The sequence below is a fragment of the Agrilus planipennis genome, unplaced genomic scaffold (genome assembly GCF_000699045.2).
Source record: "Agrilus planipennis isolate EAB-ADULT unplaced genomic scaffold, Apla_2.0 scaffold258, whole genome shotgun sequence".
Lineage (NCBI taxonomy): Eukaryota > Metazoa > Arthropoda > Insecta > Coleoptera > Buprestidae > Agrilus > Agrilus planipennis.
In genome coordinates this window covers 137094-162922 of record NW_020442425.1, presented here as the reverse complement: position 1 = coordinate 162922, position 25829 = coordinate 137094, and the positions used below count along the sequence as shown (strand labels likewise).

Genomic DNA, 25829 nt, shown 5'->3' with positions numbered 1-25829 from the left:
CGTTTCCTTTTGATTAAGTCGATTATTTCGCGAGGTAGGGGTTTTCTACCTAAGCTGATTTTCCTCAATGGTGCCGTTGCGTTAATCGCGTTTTGTATGCATGCATTATAGGTGTCTATCGCGGCGTCTATATCTTCGGGATTGTTGATTGTGGGATGAGTTAAGTTCCCGTTTGTGATATGGTCACGAAGTCTATCGAAATTTATGTTTTTGTAATCGCGGATTTCTTTGTATGCGGATTGAGTTAGGCTATGCGCCTGGATGCTGATTGTGGCGGATAATGGTAAGTGGTCGCTGGTTATAGGTGTGCCTATTTCGCAGTTGTCCGAAAAGAGAGGCGCGACTCTGTCCGTACAGAGTATGTGGTCAGGTATTGACGATCCAGTGTGACTTAAAAAAGTGATGTTATTGTTTCTAACGCGAAATAAATTTAGGGTTAAAAGCGCATTGGTAAGAATACGGCCGTTTCTATTTGATGAGGAGTCGCCGAAAGATGTGTGTCTCGCGTTGAGGTCGCCTAGAACTATGGCTCTTGGTAATGTCGATATGTAGGATAGTAACTCGACTGGGAGTGCGTTGGTAGGTCTGTTATAGTAAGAAAATATGGTGATGTCGCCGGAGCGAGTGTGCAACGTGACTGCGCAACAGTCGAGCTCGTGGAACTGAGGTGGAAGGAAAAAGCGGCTAGAGGCAATAGTGTTATGTATAGGTAATGCTGTTTCTCTTTTCAGGAGCAGCTTGTCGTTTCTGTAGATGTTGTAGCTGGTCACATGATATTTTTCTTTACGCAAGGACAATTTATTTCTACTCTACTCTCAGCGATCGTCTCTTGCTTTATATGCTCTTTTGTGTCCTTTCTGGAACTTTCTCGATCCGTCGGGAAAAGTTTCGTTTTCTTTGAACTGTTTAATTGCTTTCCCGGAACGCAGGTCGACACACACGCCCGCGGCTAGTCGGCAAATCGACAAGCCGCTCACACACACCCATGCCCGATTGCATACAAACACGCTCGTGCTCGGTACAATTTTATAATCTTATAATATCTCCTTTTTCTCACAAACCCTTTGGTATGTTTTGTAAGAAAAAACTTAGGGTGGAGGTAATGTTATATATGTTATTTTCGTATACTTATCATATGTGCCTAATTTACCTTTCACTACCTAATGCATTTGTAATTACTATTTTAAGGTATAAAAAGCCCTTCACAAAAATATAAAGGCATATTGCTCTAGACCGAGTATGCAACGCTTTCAGCAATTTGCCTACCCTTTACGCGAGCTCTGTATTCTATGTTTGAAATAATATCTTGATCTTCAATAATTAGTTATTTTTTTAAAAACGAAACTCGTAATTTAAAAGATACAACAAACCAGTGAAGCGCTCAGGTGATTAGTTCATCTATGCTCATACACAAGTGTGTATATATTTATGTATGTATATCTCTGGGTAAATAAATATCAAAAATATCAAAATATATAAAGAATAAATTCTATGAAGACAGATTAAGCATGCTGGAAGACGGCCTGAAGGAATGGACAAATAACAACAGAAATACACCTATAACAATCGGTGGAAACATCAACGCAAGGATAGGGACGAAAAACCAAATAGACATAGAAGTGTGCGAAGGTTATAATATAAATAACAAAAATGGAGTACAAATCCTCGACAACACTAGAACAGGTAAGATGAATGACGCTCAACAGAAGAACAGCTTCAGACGTTATAGGGGCTCCAACGTTCTTGGGAACCCAGGTCTAAGCACTATCGACTACGCATGGGTTAATCTACAAGGTTTAGAGTTTATAAACGGTTTTGAAGTTTTGACGGTAGGCTTATCGGACCATCTACCTATCAAACTTACGTTCAGTATTGGAAATTTGCCTACAAAGACAAGAACACATACCACAAAATGGGAAAGGATCATCAAGTGGATACCAGAGCAGAGAGATAATTACAGACGAATACTAGAAACCGATGAAACACAGGACTTATACGTGGACAACACCAACATCCTCAATAAGAATATTACGACAAAAATGCAAGAAGCAGCTAGACAAGCTGGAATGACCTCCAAAAGGCCACTGGACCTCGCAATCTGGAGCAAGGATCGCCCCTGGTTCGCCAGAAGGAATTACCTAAAGATTGTAAAAAGGCAAAGGAGGAATAAAACAAAGAAAGGGAAAATATGATCAGACAAGCCAAAGACATGGGAACATTCTTTGAGGTATCGCACTAGCAAACGTAGTAGCAAAAATTTCTGCAAGAAGGTTGGTTGAGTGGACTGAAAACGAAACAATCCTTCCGGAATGCCAAGCGGGATTTCGGATGGGAAGAGGGTGCGAGGATAACATTTTCATCCTGAATGCCAAGGTGACTATCGCGGTTACTAAGGGAAAAAGCAAACTATATGCAGTGTTCGTGGACTTTCGAAGGGCATTTTATTCCGTAATACATCAAGTGCTATGGAAAAAATTAAACGACTTGGGGGTAAGTCCTCAAATCATCAGAGTGTTACAAGTGTACTACTCCAAAGCATCGACAAAAATACAAAAAGCACCAGGATGTAAAACCAAAGAAATCACGATAACAGAGTATTACAGGGAGACCTGCTAAGTGCGCTCCTATTCATACTACTATTAGCAGATATCACAGACTACTTCAAAGCAAAAGGACATATAAACATCGAAGGAAGAATTGAACTCCTGTTGTTTGCCGACGATCTGGTAATACTAGCAAACGACATCATAGACCTTCAACAGAAACTAACTACCCTACAAGACTATACCGAAGAAAACGGACCCACGGTCAACACCACGAAGACGAAAGGAATGCTATTCAAAAAAGCAGGAAAGAGCCCGAGGTTAAGGAATCTGCGATATAAAGGACAAGAGGTCGAAATGGTCAAAAATTTCACATAGCTAGGAATACAGTTTACAACATCAGGATTATTCACAGAAGCGGTCCAATCCTTTAAAACGAGAACCATAATAGCCTCCTGCGTTGTTTGGAACTATATGACAAAATCATGAATAACAAAATGGGAACAAAAAATGACACTCTTTGACGCTATAGTATCATCAGCGCTACTAAATGGTCCAGGGATATGGGGCTTAAATTTCATTGACGAACTAGACATAATAAACAAAAATTTAATAAGAAACATCCTAAGCATCTCGAGAACTACACTCTGCTACGCGATAAGATGCGAAACCGGGACCACGTCCTTGAGCAGAGAGTATCCAAACGGGCACTTAATTATTGAGCAAAGATATTAACAATGCCAGAAGAAAGGTATCCAAGAAGATCCTACGTTTGGCTACGCAACCTGGACAGAACCCCCCTAAACATAGAAAGAAGGAACTGGTGCTCAGCAATAAAGAAACTACTATGTCGCGTTGACCACGAAGACCTATGGGATCGGGATGGAACAAGCTATGCCCAACATGTTAGACAAACTAACAGCAGACCTATACAAAAAAGACATTACACGCATACAAAAATCAGAGTACATACCAATATACAAACACATCAAGGTCATACAAAACCCAACTACCTCGACTGGAACATTCCGAATATGTTTAAACAACTAACAGCACAACCACGATTAGGAAACAATGAAACCCTCACAATAAAAGTAAACAAAATGAAGTTTAAAACACGAAAAACATCGGCTGCGACCGAAACGAAAATGAAGCACTAGAGCACATAGTATTCAATTGCCCGGCATATAAAGAATTTAGAGAAAAATATATCAAAGAAAACACAATTATTGAGGTGCTTAGAATAAAACATAATGATGAAGCTTGCAAACTGGTATATTTTGTACAAAACTGTGTAAAATTGAGGTCATTTATGTTAAGCGAATAGCAATGTTAGGTTAGCTTAGGTTAAGATCATTAAAAAATAAGTTAGCCAGTAAGTATCTTGTAATAGGCCTGTGGTCTGCAACATGTACATAATAATAATAATAGTTATTTTATAGGAGAGGTAATTGTAAAATATTCATACAAGTAAGATAGGTTTACAACGATATAATTCAACTTGTACAATAAAAATACATATAAATAACAAAGTTTCAAAACTAAATATATCATTAGTATAACTCTATTCGCTGATGATTTAGTAATGGTAGATATTTAATGGCCATGTAATCAAAAAAAGATAATTCATGTGGAAAATTTAATGTTTCAACATCAATTACTGATTTTTCATTATTCAAAAATCNTTTGTGAAGGGAATTTGTAAGAAGCCGGAAGTTAAATCTAAGGTGGAGTAATAAGAACATTTTCCTAAGGAATCTAAAACGTCTTCAATTCGGGGTAAAGGGTATTTGTCTTCTACTGTCTTTTTGTTCAATTCACGAAAGTCAATGACCATGCGCCATTTCTTTTTTCCTGAGGCATCCATCTTTTTTGGAACTATCCAAACACGGGAAGCGTAAGGAGAAATAGAAGGTTTAATTACACCGTCATTGAGTAATTTTTTAACTTGATTTTGAATTTAATCTTTAAGTTTTTGGGGGTAACGGAAATTTTTTTGGTAAACAGGTCAATCGTCTGTTGTTCTGATATGATGTGTTACCTGTGTAGTCGCGGTTAATTTTTGTTGGTCGTCGCTAAAAATTGATTTAAATTCTTTCCAAAGTTTTGTAATTTTATTTTTTTCTTCATTGTTCATATGGTCTAATCTGAGTTGTTTTATTACATCGGAATTAATATTGTCATCAATCGGGGCTTTGTCTGAGTAAACGTATTTGTCAAGTGTATCTACATCCATAGGCTCATCGATGTGAATGTTATTGAGACATTGCACATCAGCAAAACCGTTGTTTACATTATAGATACCTGGTACAATTTGTTCATGGTGAAGTGTAACAAAAGATCCTTTGTGTAAATTAACTGTGATTTTACAAGTAATGTTTGTTAAAATTTTATCTCTAGTCTCATGAAAATGTATCTGTGTGTGTTAGGTTGTCAATGTATTGTCGGAATAATTTATAATTGCATTCATTTTAGTCAAGTCAGCATTACTAATTAATGCGTCGAATGTTGTATGAAAGTCAAAAACTGAAAATTCAATGTAGGTGGGTTCGTCAAATTCATGTAACAAAGGAATGTACAATTTGTACTGTCCTTTGGTCTGTCCGTGGGCCGTTTTAACTTCGAAAGGTTCTTCGTACAAATAATCAGAAAAATATTTAAAAGCCAAAGAAGAGTTCATAATAGAGTCTGAAGGTCCGCTATCTATCAAAATTTTGCAGTCGTATTCGTATGAATAAATGTAGTGTAGTCTGGGTGTTTTAACTAAAGCATTGTTAATTTCTTCTAAGTCTATGTAATTTTGTCTTTCGAGGCCTGTGTATGAAAATTTTCATTTTCATTTTCATTTTGGTCGATGTTATTTTCATCTAATTGTGGGTCAGTACAATCGTCAGGTTCATAGGACGTATCGGTATCAAGAGGTTGGACGGGTAAGTAAGCATTTCCGTATTCGTCATGAACATACGGGTCTTGTTCAACGTTTGTCAGTTCTTCAACAAGGAAATTAGGTCTTTGTTGATTTTGGAAATTATTGATATCTGTGGAAGATTATTTGGTCGTCTAAATTGGGAAACAGTTCTCATTGAAACGTCGCCAGAATTAGATCTTTGATAATTGTTTCGAAGAGTATTCCTGTGCTGTTGTTGTTGGAATACCGGGTGAGGCTTAGGCGCAATGAAAGGATTGAAGGGAGTATTTCTCTTTAATAAAGGAAATTATTGCCTAGGAATTTGTTGAAAAGGGTTGGTGAAGGGTCTTTGCATTGGACTGAAATTTTGTCGAGGTGCAAAGTAATTCGTCTGTGGATGTTGTTTGTGCGTGGTGGTATTGTGTGGGTGTGGCTTTTTGGAAGTACCTGCCATTTGCCTGTATATTTCCAATTTCTTGTTTTCATTGTCTTCTTTGCAATAATTGAGTGCCTGAGATAATGAAAGGGGTCGTCTTATTTTTAAATCTGAATAATAGGGTTCATCTACAGATAATTTAAAAATATTGAGTGCCTCTTTCTTATAGTGGCTCATTAATGCGTTCTGGATTAGGTCACCTTCAAAAACACCTGCTAATTTAGTTAAAATTACCTGAATTTTGTCATAAAAATTGTCAACTGATTCGTTAGGTTTTCTAACGCATGAGATTAATTGATTGAATAATAAATCTTCATTTTCTGGAGATTTAAATTTTGTCGTGATTTCAATTTTCTATAGGCCGGAGTTGTGGTAGAGACATTTGCGTCAAAATTATCACAATCCGAAATGAACCTATCTACTTTTTCGGGAGAACCATCAAATGGAGCGATGATTTCACCAAAAGCTTTCATTAATTTCAAAAATTCGTCGAGTGATGCCATGCCGTGCAATAATTAAAATGGAAAAGGGGAAGACAATATAAAAACAGGAGATACAGCAATTGTACTCACGTTTTAAAATCCTCCCAATACTCCTGATCCTTTAGTGGAACGTTTCGTCAGGAATTGTCCAGTCGAAGGTGAAGGACTCTTCATATGATGAAATGATGTTCCAGGGGTCGGAAGTCTTCTACAGGGGTGTTGGTTCCTGATGTGGATAGAGACGTCACAGAAGTTGAAACTCTGAGGTGTTTGAGTTGAAATTCGTTGATTTCCACCTTCTCTATCCTGTTTCAGGCGGCGCCAGTTAAAACGTACTATGTTCGAATGGAGTTTTTAAAAAACTTTGTTTTATCACATTTATTTGGTTCGGTTTTCAGGAACCTGGATTACACTTTATGTTTAATAATTACACACTATTGATGGCTAATGAACAAGTTACATAGGTTTGACCTATAAAGTAGGCTGTTGAATGAATGATTTTTTTTTTTATGTTTTCGTGGAAGAGGGGAAATCTTCAAAAGACACCCAGCCGTCCGTACGACTGGGGAGTGTCGGATTTCCGAGGAAGAAGTCCTCGGACCTACCGACTGTTTTGTATGTGTGTGTGTGTGTGTGTGTGTGTGTGTGTGTGTGTGTGTGTGTGTGTGTGTGTGTGTGTGTGTGTGTGTGTGTGTGTGTGTGTGCATTTGTGGATTTGTTTGTGAGTGGTTGTTTTTATTTTAGGGTGTTGAGGAGTGTTTCGTAGTAGTCTACGTATTCTTCGGGAAGGTCGGGAGTGATCGCCAGAAGTTTGGCAGGAGGAAAAGGAAGCTTGTTCTTTGGTTTACGTGTTATTCGTTGGGGAGTGTGGGTTAGGGTTCTTGTTGTTGTTGGGTTGTTGTTATCGATAGCTCTTTTAGTGAATTTGGATTATAGGTTATTGATTCGTGTAGAGATTGGGGTAATTGGGATGTTGTTGTAAAGTGTGTCGGATGGAAAATGTTGGTCTAATCTCGCAATTTTGCGTAAAATACGTCGCTCGGTTGCGAGAATCCTTCGTTTCTCGACGTTGTGGTAAGTGTAGCTGCTCTATAATCGATTAGCGGCCGAACAAAGGTTTTGTAAGTATGAAGGTGTGTATCTGTTTTACAAGTTTTAATACGCCCGTTTTTTAACGAAATTAGGTTAGCGCGTTTCCGTACTTTGTCCAATGTGTGTTTAATGTCTGCATGCGGGTTCATTGTGTGTGTAAAGATGATTCCGAGATACTTTATTTCTTTTTGTAAGGTGAGTTGAACATTTAATAGTTTGACATTAATATCGTCCGCGGTGAGAATGTGTCTGCGTTGTAAGTAGGGGTGTCTGAATAGTATCAGTTGTGTTTTGTTAGGGTTGGGTTTTATGCGCCATTTACTTAGCCATAGTTCCAGTGTTTGAATTTGTCGGTTGATTTTGTTGTTGCATGCTTTTGAACTGTTAGCAGTCGCGCAATAAGCAGTGTCATCTGCATATTGAGCGAGACTGATAGTGTTTACTAGCGGTTGTGGAATGTCGTAGCAATAAATATTATAGAGAAGTGGTGCTAATACGGTGCCTTGGGGTACACCCGCGGATAGAGCAAATGTGCGAGATAATGTATTCCCGATTTTTATTTTAGTTGGTCTGTTTGTTAGAAATGATTGTATTATTTTAAGGAAGAACTGTGGAAGGTTAATTTTAAGAAGTTTGTATAATAGTCCGTTATGGCAAATTGTGTCGAAAGCACGTTCAAAGTCAAGTGCGACTGCTAAGGTACAGCCGCCCGCGTTCATTGAGGAAATGGCTTCGGTTTGTAGTTTCAGCGCCGGGTCAAGGGGGCTGAGTCCCTTTCGGAAACCGTGCTGTGTATCTGGGATGATATTATTGTCCCTACAGTAGTCCGACAGGCGAGTAGCGATAATTCGTTCAAATATTTTACCAGTATTGTTGACCAACAAGATTGGACGATATAACGTGGGGTCGGTGAGGTCTTTTTGGGGTTTCGGAATGATAATAACGTTCGCGCTTTTCCAGTTTGTTGGATAATATCGCGTTGAATATGTTTGTTAGGAAGTCTATCGCGCAAGGAGGCAGGTTTTTAATTATGTTGTTGGTGATTCCGTCTTCACCAGGGGAATTGTTTTTTAATTTTGCAAAAGTGTCAGTTATGTCGTTTTGGGAGATTTCGCGTAAAATATCGTTTTGTGTGTGACTAGCATGCTGTAACGTGAACCTAGTGTGATTGTTTATACGTGTGGTGTGTGCCGCGTCGATATTAGGGCCGGTGTGTGTTACGTGTAATCTGACGATTGTGTCGGCGAACGCGTTAGCTTTTTCTTCGGGTGTGTTGTGTATGGTGTCGTTAATGATTAAGTGACTTTTTAATGTTTGTTTTTGTCCGGTGATGGTTTTGAATTTTTTCCAGAATTCTGTGCCGTTATGGTGGTTAAGTTTGGAACATGTAGCGTGCCATCGGTCTTCTTGATGTTTGTTTATTTTCAAACGCACTAGTGCATTTAACNTACACTGCAAATGCTAAGTGTGTTATTCGACATACAGACACGTGTTACTGTAACTCACATGAACGTGTAACTTGTTCTTAGTGCGTTAAATTACTATAAATAAGCGTGTTCGTATGTTACTTCAACACATGTAATATTTAGAAATCTGTGTTGAATGTATAACACACTTTTCGAACTCCGTAAGAGCAACACACATATTTTAAGAAAACGTGCTACAGCGATACGTGTAATAGTATTTAACACACTTCAAAGTATTCCACGTGTTAGAAGATTATAAATTTCATAAAATAACACGTGTTAAACTTGAAAAATCTAATTGCAATACATTATTACGTTACATATTTTATAGGAGAGGTAATTGTAAAATATTCATACAAGTAAGATAGGTTTACAACGATATAATTCAACTTGTACAATAAAAATACATATAAATAACAAAGTTTCAAAACTAAATATATCATTAGTATAACTCTATTCGCTGATGATTTAGTAATGGTAGATATTTAATGGCCATGTAATCAAAAAAAGATAATTCATGTGGAAAATTTAATGTTTCAACATCAATTACTGATTTTTCATTATTCAAAAATCAACTAATTTAATATGCATTTTGAATTATAATTTTCAGTTGTATATAATGAGATCAAAAGTAACTTTCTGTTATTATAAATATATATCTTTTCAATTTCCCCGAACATTGGCATATCATCTTCATTACATTCCAACAAGTACTATGCTATTTGGTTGGTAGAATGTACCAAAAATTACAACCTTTGGAGATAATACCATTTCACATTACGTTCGTTCAGGTTCATCAATAAACTCCTTAAAAAATATCTTGCATCTGGAAGATGATTCAATAAAATAGTTGTTCCAGGAAAAATTGTATCATCTGGATATAAAATGTTTTTTTCGGAAGCACCAGGATAAGGACTAAGTTTTGAACACAAACGAGCTTGATATCTATAACTCAGAGTAATTGGTACATTTTTATAATTACGTACAACTAGCATCAACCCTTTGAAATAAGCATGCAAGCTTTCAAAACGAAAGTACCACTGCTGTCTTGCAGGTCCAAAATATCGTATGTACCGTGGAACATGTACAAGATAATGAAATTTATGGACTATGCATTCAGGATATAAATTATTAAAATGAGTAATAAATAAATTAATCATATATGTTAATGTGTCAATGGAATCCATATCGATTTGAAACGCAAGAGTAATATTCACAATTTGTAATAACTCAATAAAACATGCAGTATGCTCTATAACATGAATATTTTCACAATTGTCCACTGAGCAGTTAAAAATGGTAAAACGTGAGCCAGAGTTAATAACTGAGCTGCACTTTGTGTAGCTTTTGGTTTTAGGTGATGCGATTCAATAGGTGCAGGTTTATCTTTCTTCAAGTGTTTGTAATCAAAATTAATTAATTTATGATTGAAATCTGTTACTGAGAAAAGTTTCAAGTTTTAATACAATATGACAGATAAAGTCGACATGAAATTTCCAGTGGTCGTTCAATCAAAATACGCATAACATCTTGTGGGAGACATTGTGTAATATCAAAGTATTGAATGCCCATTAAACGACTTCTTCTACTGACTCCTGCGAATTTTTGCCAAAATTTTTTAGCTGCTGGAGTGATTTTTTCATCATTAATTACATTAATTACTTCTTGATGTATATGAATCGTTCGTGGAGTAAAATCAGTATCTCGATAACTTAACTCATCATCATCATAAGGTCGTCAGGTCCTAAGACTGGTTGGACATGTACCTCAACTCTTTCCTATTCTGAGCTAAACTTCGCATTTCCCTAAAACTAGAACAATTCACATCCTTAACTACACTGGGCAAATGCAAAACAGTATCCAAAATAAAATCAACAAACTTTTACTATTTTTGGTGCGCTAAATTCAAAAATAATTTTATTTTTGCAATATTAGTTCACGTTTTAGAGATACGTGATGCTACGTGTCCCTAATATATTAACACTGTAATATACGTAATATAGTCGTACATTCGGTGCAAAGAGATGATGCAATCGATTCGATAGTGTTTCCTCAGGTACAAGGGATGTTACTTGGGCCATAATTTCTCAGTTGCCAGGCGGCATTCGCGTAAGATGTCTCGAAAGTGTGTAAGCAGTCCAGATTACTACTGTTACGTTTGTGGTGAAGTGACTTTTGCATCTCATAAGCGGTCTATTACTCCATTGATTAAAACTGCACATCAGCTTTATTTCGGTTGCAAAACAGGGGATCAAGACAAACAGTGGGCTCCCCATATCTGCTGTAATTCANTACAACCTTTGGAGATAATACCATTTCACATTACGTTCGTTCAGGTTCATCAATAAACTCCTTAAAAAATATCTTGCATCTGGAAGATGATTCAATAAAATAGTTGTTCCAGGAAAAATTGTATCATCTGGATATAAAATGTTTTTTTCGGAAGCACCAGGATAAGGACTAAGTTTTGAACACAAACGAGCTTGATATCTATAACCCAGAGTAATTGGTACATTTTTATAATTACGTACAACTAGCATCAACCCTTTGAAATAAGCATGCAAGCTTTCAAAACGAAAGTACCACTGCTGTCTTGCAGGTCCAAAATATCGTATGTACCGTGGAACATGTACAAGATAATGAAATTTATGGACTATGCATTCAGGATATAAATTATTAAAATGAGTAATAAATAAATTAATCATATATGTTAATGTGTCAATGGAATCCATATCGATTTGAAACGCAAGAGTAATATTCACAATTTGTAATAACTCAATAAAACATGCAGTATGCTCTATAACATGAATATTTTCACAATTGTCCACTGAGCAGTTAAAAATGGTAAAACGTGAGCCAGAGTTAATAACTGAGCTGCACTTTGTGTAGCTTTTGGTTTTAGGTGATGCGATTCAATAGGTGCAGGTTTATCTTTCTTCAAGTGTTTGTAATCAAAATTAATTAATTTATGATTGAAATCTGTTACTGAGAAAAGTTTCAAGTTTTAATACAATATGACAGATAAAGTCGACATGAAATTTCCAGTGGTCGTTCAATCAAAATACGCATAACATCTTGTGGGAGACATTGTGTAATATCAAAGTATTGAATGCCCATTAAACGACTTCTTCTACTGACTCCTGCGAATTTTTGCCAAAATTTTTTAGCTGCTGGAGTGATTTTTTCATCATTAATTACATTAATTACTTCTTGATGTATATGAATCGTTCGTGGAGTAAAATCAGTATCTCGATAACTTAACTCATCATCATCATAAGGTCGTCAGGTCCTAAGACTGGTTGGACATGTACCTCAACTCTTTCCTATTCTGAGCTAAACTTCGCATTTCCCTAAAACTAGAACAATTCACATCCTTAACTACACTGGGCAAATGCAAAACAGTATCCAAAATAAAATCAACAAACTTTTACTATTTTTGGTGCGCTAAATTCAAAAATAATTTTATTTTTGCAATATTAGTTCTCGTTTTAGAGATACGTGATGCTACGTGTCCCTAATATATTAACACTGTAATATACGTAATATAGTCGTACATTCGGTGCAAAGAGATGATGCAATCGATTCGATAGTGTTTCCTCAGGTACAAGGGATGTTACTTGGGCCATAATTTCTCAGTTGCCAGGCGGCATTCGCGTAAGATGTCTCGAAAGTGTGTAAGCAGTCCAGATTACTACTGTTACGTTTGTGGTGAAGTGACTTTTGCATCTCATAAGCGGTCTATTACTCCATTGATTAAAACTGCACATCAGCTATATTTCGGTTGCAAAACAGGGGATCAAGACAAACAGTGGGCTCCCCATATCTGCTGTAATTCATATGCTGTAAGTCTGAGAAACTGGTTAAATCGTAAAAAACGTTCTATGCGCTTTGCTGTACCATTACTCTAGACAGAGCCTACAAATCATGTTAACGATTGCTATTTTTGCATGACATATCGTGTTGGGCAAGGCACAGGTATTTCCAAGAAGAAAAAGTCGATTAACAACTATCCCAATATACCATCTGCTATAAGACCTGTACCCCATAGTGACGAACTTCCTATTCCGGAACCCCCAGAAACATACAGCTGCGAATCAGATAACAGCGATACAGCGATTTATCAAAACGAAGACATGCCTACAATATCAAAAGACCCTGATTTTACGCCGAGCACATCATACTGCCAACCGCACAAAATTACTCAGTCTGAATTAAACGATCTTGTGAGAGATCTAGAACTTCTAAAAGGTAAAGCACAGTTGCTAGGATCAAGATTGCAGCAGTGGAACCTATTAGAAGACGATGTTTCTGTATGTGTTTTTCGTAAACGCCACAAAGACTTGGTACCGTTTTTTGACATGGAGAATACCTTGGTTTTCTGCAATAACATTAGCGGTTTACTAGCGTCCTTAAATATAAAACACATGCCAGAGGAATGGAGATTGTTTATAGACAGCTCAACCTTGAGCTTAAAAGCAGTATTATTGCATATTGGAAATACTCTACCTTCTATTCCTGTTGGATATGCACATAACATGAAAGAGTCATACGATAACATGAAATACCTACTGACATGTATAAAATACGATGAGCATCAATGGCAAATTTGTGGCGACCTAAAGATTGTTGCACTTTTACTCGGTTTGCAACTAGGCTACACCAAGTTTTGCAGTTTTTTGTGTGAATGGGACAGTCGGGCAAAGGCACTACATTACAAGAGACAAGACTGGCCCGTTCGACAATCACTAGAGCCAGGTAAAAAGAATGTACAGCGTGTACCATTGGTAAACTCCAAAAAGATCTTGTCGCCACCACTGCACATCAAATTAGGCCTAATGAAAAATTTTGTCAAAGCATTAAATAGAGATGGGCCAGCTTTTCAGTACCTGCGTCAGAAATTCCCAAGGCTAAGTGAAGCAAAAATTAAAGAAGGTATTTTTATTGGGCCACAGATTCGAAAAATTTTAAAGGACGAACAACAACAACAACCTAACAGATATTGAAAAAAATGCTTGAAATGACTTTCGCTTGGTTGTCACCAATTTCTTGGGAAACTAAAAAGTTGACAATTATGTTACTCTTGTTAGGAATATGCTGTCATCGTATCAAAAAATGGGTTGTAATATGTCTTTAAAGATGCATTTCCTACACTCACATTTGGACTTTTTCCCTGAAAACTGCGGAGCTGTAAGTGATGAACACGGCCAACGTTTTCATCAGGATATATCAACTATGTAGAAAAGGTACAAGGGAAAGTGGAATCCTTCCATGTTTGCAGAATACTGTTGGACTCTTGTTAGATATGCTCCAGCCACAATTCACAAAAGAGCAGCAAAAAGACAGCGCAAAAACTAATAAGTCTGGTGTACACATATCTATTTTTTTTAGTTTGTTAAATATAATAAAATAAAAATGTGTTTTTGAAAAACGCAACTAAGTTTCTAATTGCATTGTCATTTTTGTATTCAAGAATGAGGGAAAAGGGATTAGCCTACACCTGTGCGGGGCATCAACGAAGTAGAGGCGTTAAATCGTCGAAAATCTGTAGTACCAGCTATCAGAGTTTAAGTGCTCACGAGTGCTGCATCGGTGCACTTCAGCTTATCGTGATGGTACAAGTCTTGTAGAAATTGCTTACACCAGACGCTTCGCCAATTCAGAGTCACCGCCGAATCGTAAACCTCCTGGCATCCTGGTCTTTGTTTAAGCTGGTCTACAACGGCCGGGGCGTTATACTTTCCAACTTTTGTGTTATGGGCATCTCTCAGAGGAATGCTGTCAATCCTGATGCCCATTATGCCTATGATGTCAGGTTTGCGGTTTACGGCGGGAGTGGCGATGGTGGGCTCCAAGGTGGTGGTGTAGCCCTTGACCGGTAATTTACGATTGATGTATTTAACGATGGCGTTGTGTCTGTCTAACTGACAGGAGGAGAGTCGGTTCGCGAAACCAGCGATGGGCTTCGGGGCATCGGTAGGCTTCACGGTGACCAGCCCCGTCCACGGAGCGGTATATTTTTTTTCTCCACATAGCTGATATTGCGGGGAGGGTCTTGAGGATTTTACTGCGTTGTAGACGTCGCTCCGCTGCGTTGATTTCATTCGCAATAAAGGCGTTTGGCGTAGTCATGTCCTCCAGGGACGGCAATTTTAGGCCCATCAATTTGTTACGCCTTAGGCAGGGGGCGGTCCATCTCACAGATGGAATGCCCGGCCCGCCATCCGCGACGTCGGCGTGGATGAATGAGTTGGGAATGTCATGCGGGAGATTCAACCATTTCTGCTGCTAGGACCATTCGGTCTTATTCAAGCAGCCAAGTAGGATACGACCAAGCGAGGATTTATGGTAGAGGCTCGGGAGCAGCACTGTGGGTAATGCATACTGAGGCTTCAGAGGCGCCTTAGTGAGTCGCTGGAGTGTCAGTTCCACCTCTTCATGCACGAAATTTTGTGCGTCAATCGTTGGTAAATGTGACGCCTAGATATTCCCATTCTTCACCATGCAGGGTATCATACTCCCACCCACTGAAAAACATTTTTTTTTNTTGCAGAATACTGTTGGACTCTTGTTAGATATGCTCCAGCCACAATTCACAAAAGAGCAGCAAAAAGACAGCGCAAAAACTAATAAGTCTGGTGTACACATATCTATTTTTTTTAGTTTGTTAAATATAATAAAATAAAAATGTGTTTTTGAAAAACGCAACTAAGTTTCTAATTGCATTGTCATTTTTGTATTCAAGAATGAGGGAAAAGGGATTAGCCTACACCTGTGCGGGGCATCAACGAAGTAGAGGCGTTAAATCGTCGAAAATCTGTAGTACCAGCTATCAGAGTTTAAGTGCTCACGAGTGCTGCATCGGTGCACTTCAGCTTATCGTGATGGTACAAGTCTTGTAGAAATTGCTTACACCAGACGCTTCGCCAATTCAGAGTCACCGCCGAATCGTAAACCTCCTGGCATCCTGGTCTTTGTTTAAGCTGGTCTACAACGGCCGGGGCGTTATACTTTCCAACTTTTGTGTTATGGGCATCTCTCAGAGGAATGCTGTCAATCCTGATGCCCATTATGCCTATGATGTCAGGTTTGCGGTTTACGGCGGGAGTGGCGATGGTGGGCTCCAAGGTGGTGGTGTAGCCCTTGACCGGTAATTTACGATTGATGTATTTAACGATGGCGTTGTGTCTGTCTAACTGACAGGAGGAGAGTCGGTTCGCGAAACCAGCGATGGGCTTCGGGGCATCGGTAGGCTTCACGGTGACCAGCCCCGTCCACGGAGCGGTATATTTTTTTTCTCCACATAGCTGATATTGCGGGGAGGGTCTTGAGGATTTTACTGCGTTGTAGACGTCGCTCCGCTGCGTTGATTTCATTCGCAATAAAGGCGTTTGGCGTAGTCATGTCCTCCAGGGACGGCAATTTTAGGCCCATCAATTTGTTACGCCTTAGGCAGGGGGCGGTCCATCTCACAGATGGAATGCCCGGCCCGCCATCCGCGACGTCGGCGTGGATGAATGAGTTGGGAATGTCATGCGGGAGATTCAACCATTTCTGCTGCTAGGACCATTCGGTCTTATTCAAGCAGCCAAGTAGGATACGACCAAGCGAGGATTTATGGTAGAGGCTCGGGAGCAGCACTGTGGGTAATGCATACTGAGGCTTCAGAGGCGCCTTAGTGAGTCGCTGGAGTGTCAGTTCCACCTCTTCATGCACGAAATTTTGTGCGTCAATCGTTGGTAAATGTGACGCCTAGATATTCCCATTCTTCACCATGCAGGGTATCATACTCCCACCCACTGAAAAACATTTTTTTTTCCCGGTTGTGCCTTTAACCCAGGCAGCGGGGTCCGGGGAGGGAGTTTGAGCGTCACATCTATTTCTCGGGCTAATAGATTGGGAATTAGGAAGGAAAGGCGTTTAACCTATACCTGTACTGCGCATCACAGACGTTGAGGTGTTAAAACGTCGGAAACTGGCAATACCACCAATGAGCACTTGGGTGCTAATTAAGACTGCGTCCGTGCTTTTCAGAGGGCATGGTGGTATAAGTCTTGGAGGGAGCGTTTACACCAGACGCCACGCCAATTGAGTGTAGCCGCCGTCACGTAAACCTCTTGGCATCCTGGCCGTTTTTTTAGATGTTCTACAACGGCTGGTGTGTTATATTTGCCAATTTTTGTTTTGTGGGCTTCCGTGAGGGCTATACTGTCTGTGACTATCTGACAGTCTATGACGATAGTCCTTATGTCTATGGTGCCCACGATATCAGGTTTACGTGGCGGGTGTGGCGATAACGGGTTTCAGGGTGGTGTCGTATCCCTGTGCTCTCAGCTTCCGGTCAATGTATTTAACGATCGCATTGTGGCGATCGATTCTTGGTTCATGGGTCCTATAGCATCGCTGGAGTACGTGGTTTAGTGTCTCCTGATTATCACATCCGGCTCTGCACGTTCGGTCTTTCAAAGGTCTACCGCGAGCCGTACGGCTGCGGGATGGCAGAGCGTTGATCCTTAAACGGACTGAATTGATAAAGTCTCAGCCGGATAACAGGAGAGTTGGTTCACGAACCCAACGCTGGGCCTCGGGGCATTTATATGCCTCTCGAAGGCCGGCACCGTCCACGGAGCGATGTAGCTTGCCTCTCCACATGGATGCTATGTCGGAGAGGGTCTTCATTTGTTTGCCATTGATGTTAAGGCGTTTCTCCGCGGCGTCGAGTTCGGTTGCTAGGAAGGTGTTTGCAACTGTTATGTCTTCCAGCGATGGAAGCTTGAGACCCATGAGCCTATTTCTTCTCAGGCAGGGAGCAGTCCACCTTATGGACACCTAGACCACCATCCGAAACGTCGGCATGGATGTAGGCATTGGGGATGTCATTGGGAAGATTTAGCCATCTGCGAACGGCAGCCCGGATCAATCGCTCTGTCTTCTTGAGACAGCCTACTTCGGATGCGACCGATTTGTGGTAAAGGCGCGGCAGAAGCACAGTACGAAGCGCATGCAAACGTTGCTGTGGCTTCAGCTTCAGGACACCCGAATAAAGGTGTCCTCTTTGCCGATCGCTTTGGCTTGTCGGACAATGTCCAACAGCTCATGAGGAAGGAAAGAGGCTCCTTTGGGGTTGATGTTGGTCATTATATAGTCAATAAAATCACTTTCACTCTCGGGAATCAGCGGTGCCTCGACTCCGCCAGCAGAGGGCTTCGGATCAGCATAGTCCTGCCTGAGTGGGGCCCTTGTAGTTGGTTTCGGGCCGAACCTCCTGGTAGTTTGTGGACGGCCGGAGGGGACGATCGGGTGTAGCCACACAGCTGGTGCGTTCAAGAAGGCTACCACGGCGTCTTTATAAGGTTGTTTTTGGCGTGCCTTCTTGATGGTGTCCAATGTTCTATTGGGGAAGTGTTTAACAAGTTCCTGGTTTATAAAACGTTCTTCACCCAGTATCAAGATCTCTGTTTCCTTGTGCGCCAACATCATCTCGTCTTCGTCCGTCCATCTTGTGCTTACATCGACCCGAAGCGTGTAACTGGACTGGATGTTTCCCACGCATGTGGACTCCCAGGCCGGTTTTCGTTGTGAAGGATTCCTATGCTTAATTATTATATTATTATATGATCGTACAACTTTAATAAATAATTAAGTGAAAAGTGCATCAATTATTTCTTTAATAAATCTACAACATAAATCTTCGACTTCTTTGCTTGAGATCCATCACAAGAAAAATTTGGTGTCAGGAGTGGGATACGTTGCAAACGACTAAGAACTTTCTCGTGAAGAAACCGGAGTCAGCATCTTAGACGGTGGCGAAGCCTTCATCAAACCTAAGAAGAATTCTTTTGGAAATCAACCGGACGATCACCACAGCATCTCTTATCTCCTGTAAGTCAAACTATCTTTTCTATAAACATTCGCACACTATTCCATATCTGATTAAAAATGAATCCCGACACATCTCGTTCTTCTGCTGCTGCTGCTGCTAGTGCTAGTGTTGCGCAAGCGCAAATATCATTAGAACTTGCAGAGAAAATGCTAATTAAATTCGATGGCAGTAAATCTAAACTCTTCCAATTTATAAACAATTGTGATAGGGCAATATCTTTAGTGCGACCAGAGTATAGGCTAGTGTTATACACCATAATAGAAACAAAAATTCAGACAATGCTCGCGCTTTAATTCGCAATAGGTCATTTCAAGATTGGACTACTTTGAAAAACCATCTCCTCGACGCAAACGCAGAGAAACGAACTGTAGGTCAGTAGCAATTAGAAATTAAATAGTTGCAAACAAAATCACAACGAGAATGTTATCTCGTAAGCTAATAAAGTAGAGAATTGTTACATTAAATTAATAAATTCACTAGATTATTGAAGTTAAGTAGGGACGCAGGAGAGGCATGCGTAAATTTACTAAAGAATCAAGCTTTAAATGTTTTTATAACAGGGCTAAAATTAGAAATTAAAAAATGCCAAATAATGTTCTTTTTGCAATAAGTCAGGACATACAAGTTTCAACTGTAAATATAACAAAAATAATCCACATCCTAATATTAGACATGTTCAAAATTCTCAAAATCCTTTTCTTAATCAAATTTCCACTTCAAACTTTAATAACAGATTTTAGCCTCACAATAAGAAGAATATTATTAATTTTTCTAATCAAACAAAAGCATGCGCTTATTGTAAAAAGATAGGGCATTTAATAAATGAGTGTAGGAAAATCGAATAAACCAATAGGATGAGGAATCAAAATAACAATCAGAATAAATCATTTTATGGTAGTTCAAATTCAACACATTTAAACTTCCAAAATCCTCGTCCTACGGTCGGGGCGAGGGTTGCACAAACATTCCAGATCGAACCACCTCAAGAATAGCAAGAATAAATTTAGAATTACCTATGTCGCTTTAGAAATCGCTCAACTAAATTCAAAACCTACTCGACTTCTAGTCGATACAGGTGCTGACATATCACTCATTAAGTTATCATCACTACAACCATCCACCAATCACTCTAAAAAGAATAAATAATGTACAAAATCCATATCAAACCATTTGCTACTCTTTCTTAGATCTATCATTTGGAGACAAACTCCTAACCCATCCTTTTCACGCTGTATCTTTCCTATTAATTGCGATGGTATTCTAGGAAAAGATTTTTTAAAACAATTCAATATAAAAATTAATTTTGAAAAGGATCTCTTCCCAACATAACCGAAATCTTGGACAAACTTGGTCATTCTAAATATTTCACAACTACCCTACTAGAATTTTGCAGGTAGGGTCCTTAAGGGGCAGCCACACCTTAGGAAGAGGCATATAACGCGTTGCCGCATTTGCGCCTCCTCAGCAATGCCGCATGTGGCCCCGGGGAAAAACTATTACCTGACTAGAATTTTGAGGGGAGTGCAGGCACGGTCCCTAGGAGGCTAGCCAAACACCTCTTGTGGGATCTATGAGGTTGCTCCATAAGGCAAGGAAGGGGCATATAACGCCTTACTGCATTCGCGCATCATCCGGAATGCCGCAAGTGGCCCTCACGGGGAAAAGTTATTGCTACCCCATTTAAAAATTTTTGGAGAAAGGAATGGAACTTTATTATTAATAAGAAAANAAATTGAACTAATATAAACAGAACTGTGACCACCGAGAACAGTGCTGCTACATCGATCGACCGCGTTTCGGTAAAAGTGCCAGCCTTCATCCCGTCGGATCCAGAACTTTGGTTTTCCGTATTGGAAAGCAGCTTTAACGCTGCGGGAATTGTGCAGGACAACACCAAGTTTTGGTACGCGTTAAGTGGTTTAGATCAAAAATACGCCCTCGAAGTTCGCGACATTATTGTGAAACCGCGCAGCGAACGGACCTACCAACTATTAAAACGAGAACTTATTAAACGTATGGGTGCATCACAAGAACAAAATACAAGACGGCTACTGGAAAATGAACCACTTGCCGATCGCAGACCGACGTAGTTCCTACGTCATTTGCGTAACCATGCTGGCAGCGAATTCCCCGAAGAAGTTCTACAGACCCTCTGGTTAACACGTCTTCCCAAACATATCCAGGCCTTATTAGCTGCACACAAAGGCCTACCACTGGAAAAGAGAGCAGAGATCGCCGACACCATAATAGAAGCTTATGGACAAATCAACAACGTGGCTGAGACTTCCACTACAAATGCAGCAGTAAACAGCAGGTTAGATTTTTTTAGAAAATGTTCTAACCACAGCGCTACAAGAATTAGCTTCCCTAAAAATTAATCGTGAACCGCCACACCAGCCTGGGCGTTTCTGGTCGAGATCACGCTCGCGTTCGCATTCACGACCAAGGGAAAATAACGACATTTGCTGGTACCATCTTCGGTTCATCAGTAATGCAACGAAATGTACCAAAGCGTGTAAATTCGAAGCCAACGCTCCGGAAAACGACGGGGACAATCGTTGATGGCGTCCGACGACAGCAGCCCTATTATTTATTACCGATGGGTCTACGAAGATACGTTTCCTTATCGCCACTTGTGCCGACCTCTGTGTGTTCCCGCGTTCGGAACTTTCCGAACCACGGGAAAAATCAAATTACGAACTTTCCGCTGCCAACACTCACGTTAACCCTCGATCTCGGATTTAGACGACAGTTCACGTGGCGATTTGTCGTGGCTGACGTCTCAAAGCCAATCACCGGCGCCGAGTTTTTGTCGCACTTTGGTTTGCTGGTGGACATGAAGAACAAACGTCTCCTGGACTCAACTACCCATCTTACCTCCCAAGGGAAGGTGATTGAGTGCGAGTCACCGTCCATAAAGACTGTTTCTGGTTCGTCATTATTCCACGATCTGCTACAACAATTTTAACCCGGCCAGGAGACACTCCTTTGTTTACGAACCATTCCATGAAGTATCATATTATCACCACTCCCGGACCACCTGTAGCGCAACGACCACTACGACTCACTCCCGACAGGTTGCGTGCTGCGAAAAAGGAATTCGAGGCTATGGTCAAGTTGGGTATCGCTCGTCCTTCCAAGAGTTCCTAGGCATCACCGCTGCACATGGTTCCTAAAACAGGCGACGAATGGAGACCCTGTGGCGATTATCGTGCCCTTAACGCCAGAACGTGCCCTGATCGATATCCGGTTAAACACATTCAGGACTTTTCGCAGACGCTCAGCGGAAAACGATATTCTCAACTATTAGACTTGGTACGTGCGTTCAACCAGATCCCACTTGCTGAAGAGGATGTTCCTAAAACAGCCATAACGACACCCTTTGGTCTCTTCGAATTTACTCACATGAGCTTGGGTCTACGCAATGCTGCGCAAACTTTTCAGCGCTTTATTGATGAAGTTTTGCAGGGCCTAGAACTTTGCTGTGCCTACATAGACGACATTCTAGTTGTTTCAGCGTCATTGGAAGAACACCTAGACCATCTGCGGACTCTATTCGAGAGACTACAAAAATATGGAGTAGTCATCAATCCATCCATGTGCGTATTTGGTGAACCGGTAGTCAAATTTCTTGGCTACCGTGATTCCGGAACCGGCACACACCCGTTGCCCGAAAAGGTGGATGCAATTCGATCCTTTCCGCTTCCGCAGACCGTCAAAAAGCTTCGTCAATTTCTTGGCATGGTGAATTTCTATCGAAGGTTCGTCCCGAAAGCAGCGGAAATACAAGCGCGACTTAACGACCTTCTACAAGGCAACGTTAATGGAAATCACCCAGTAACGTAGACACCAGAAGCTACTCAGGCATTCGAAGCTTGCAAAGAATCCCTATCGCAAGCTACGCTGCTTGCCCACCCGAAGATGAACGCAACCTTGGCAATTTTTACCGATGCCTCGGACTACGCCGTCGGAGCTGTTCTGCAGCAGCTCGTGGACAACAATTGGCAGCCTTTAGATTTCTTCTCTAAGAAATTAAGTCTTGCCGAACTAAACTATGCTGCTTACGACCGCGAGTTTCCCACCCGGGAATTAACGCGACGGTGAAACTTGTGACGAAACGTTCCATTTGGCCATCCGTCAAAAAGGATGTCAGACAGTGGGCCCGCTCCCGTGTACCGTGTCAACGCTCGAAGGTATCCAGACACGTATCTGCTCCCGTAGGTACATTTTCGCCAACGTCAGCGAGGATTGACCATATACACATCGACATTGTTATCCTGCCGTCGTCTGAAGGATGCAGATACTGCTTCACGATGGTTGATCGTTACTCCAGGTGGCCCGAAGCAGTCCCTATCCCTGACCAGGAAGCAGCAACCATCGCTCGCGCCTTCTATAGTAACTGGATCGCCAGATTTAGGACTCAGTTACGAATCACCTCCGACCAGGGCAGACAATTTGAGTCGTACGTTTTTAAGCAGTTAAACCGTTTATTAGGTACGACTCATCTTCGAACGGCCCCACAGGCAGCTAAAAGCAGCCATAATGTGTCACCAGGGCAATTCCTGGACGCGAACTCTGCCGACCGTGGGATGCGTTCTGCCTGGAAAGAGGACCTGCAAGCCACCACAGTAGGGCTATTGTACGGAGAGACATTACGACTTCCTGGCGAATTTTTAGGATCGCATCCCGATTTTAAGACCCACGAGGACGCCTCAGAATTCGTCAAGGAACTCCGTACAACGCAACAACGCATCTGTGTTTTCTGCATTCGACAGTCTCTGTAGTAAGTTTTCTTTTTCAGTTATAAATTGTTATCATTGTTATTGTCATTATTGTTGTTGTTATTTCGTTGTGTGTTTTGGCTGTTGTGTTTTATTTTTACCATCTGTTTGTTTTGTTGTTTAATTTGTTGTGGGCACGTATAAATTTTTGGTTAATTGTTTAAATATTTAGCTTTAAATAAAATGGAAGCGGTACTGACAGATCAGTACTGTATGAAAATAAATAAAAGTAAAACTAAAATACTGATATGCAAGGGAAGAAAAAGTAGGGAAAGAGCGAATATAAAGATAGGAGACGAAAAATTAGAAGAAGTGGCTGATTTTAGATACCTAGGAAGTCAGATAAGTGAGGATGGAAGGAGTAGTAGGGATATAAAGCAGAGGATAGCGCAGGGTCGTGTCGCCTTTAATAAAAAGAAGTCACTTCTATGCTCGCGAACGGTTAATTTAGAAATTCGAAAAAGGTTGTTAAAGGTGTATGTTTGGAGCACGGCGTTGTACGGGTGCGAAACATGGACAGTGGGAGCGGCGGAAAAGAAAAGGTTAGAAGCGTTCGAAATGTGGTGTTATAGGCGGATGATGAGGATATCGTGGGTAGAAAAGGTTAGAAATGAAGAGGTATTGGAAAGAATAGGAGAACAGAGGACTCTATGGAAGTCAATAAAAAATAGGCGAGATAGGTTGGTAGGACACCTTCTCAGGCATGAAGGTCTAGTCAGAGACATATTAGAGGCAGAAACAGGAGTTAGGAGGGGTAGAGGTAGACCTAGATTAGATTACTGTTCGCAAATAGTTAAGGATGTGGGCTGTTCTAGTTTTAGGGAAATGCGAAGTTTAGCTCAGGATAGGAAAGAGTGGAGGTACGTGTCCAACCAGTCTTAGGACTGATGACCTTATGATGATGATGTTTAAATATTGTTTTATTAATTATTTTATTAATAATTATACTAAAGACACTAAAGTTCTATATTTGAAATTTATTTATTGTAAAAGCGACGTTCTGACTGTCTATTTCAGTCATTTTCAAGCTGCAAAATTTAAACTAACAATGGTAAGTTTCCATTTTTCAATTACAATATTTTGCCAAAGTAATAGAACAAAAAATTATACCTCGAATTTCTATCATTGCTTACATCTGATGACGAGTAGTATCACAATTGGTTTTAACAAAGGTTTTCATATTAAGAAACTTTGTCTTTGTCAAACAAAAATTGTATTAATGCGCAAACGGACACTGATAATTTGAATAATGTGTATGTACCATTGCTTGCGAGAGAAAACCAGCGCTTTACAAACCTTGCCTCTTGACGTGTCGATAGTTTGACTGTAAACACTACCAAAAACTGATTGTGATAAATTTATTTATTGTTACTATTTATTAAAAAAAACAAAGTTTGTTAATATGAAAACCTTTGTTAAAACCAATTGTGATACTAGTCGGCATTAGATGTAAGCAATGATAGAAATTCGAGGTATAATATTTTGTTTTACTACTTTTGTCAAAATGTTGTGATTGAAAAATGGAAACTTACTATTGTAATTTTAAATTTTGTAGCTTGAAAATGACTGAAATAGACAGTCGAAACGTCGCTTTTACAATAAAGAAATTTCAAATATAGAACACATTGTCGGTTAATTGGCGAGATTAAAGGCATTTTTCACAATTTGAATTTTGAACACCAACAAAATTAGAATCAATTAATAGTTTAATACAATGTGGATATACCTGCAAATATGTTACCACGGATAAATAATGAGAGAGACCTACGAGGAGAAACCAGTTTCCTAAACACAATCACGATCCAGCACAACTGGGAAACTACATCCATGATGAAAAAATTACTTAACATCAGGATTGCCTTGACAAAAAGTTTACGTCGACGCACCTTTCTTCTATCATGCAGAACTGAGGACTTGACACCGAACTTCATTGACAACATCAGTTGCAGCCTCAGTCAAATCCAGTTCCGTGCCAACGGAACGAATCATAAGGACCAAAAAACTTATGACGATGGTTAAACAAAGAGTGCTCAACCTCCAAATTGAAGACTGTAACACGCATATCAAATACCTTGAGAAAAACATCTTCGAATTAGAAGAAAAACTACGCGGAACCATTTCTAACAATCTTTTTAATGATTTTATTACTTTTTTCCGACCGAAAATCGATAGAATTAATAATACCTGTCTTCTAACACACGCGAAAAAATTATATTTTTCGAGAAAGGAGAAATACCGTGT

At 39.9% G+C, this 25829-nt stretch overlaps 1 protein-coding gene across 1 annotated transcript; it reads left to right on the top strand.

Moving 5' to 3' along the window:
• The first annotated feature begins 20274 nt into the window (after positions 1 to 20274).
• LOC112906301 lies at positions 20275 to 22911 on the top strand. Its single transcript, XM_025980208.1, has 8 exons — positions 20275 to 20350; positions 20396 to 20471; positions 20558 to 20893; positions 20930 to 21121; positions 21205 to 21737; positions 21785 to 21928; positions 21989 to 22485; positions 22654 to 22911. The coding sequence occupies exons 1-8, from the start codon at positions 20275 to 20277 to the stop codon at positions 22909 to 22911; spliced, it is 2112 nt and encodes a 703-aa protein (XP_025835993.1).
• Positions 22912 to 25829: the final 2918 nt, after the last annotated feature.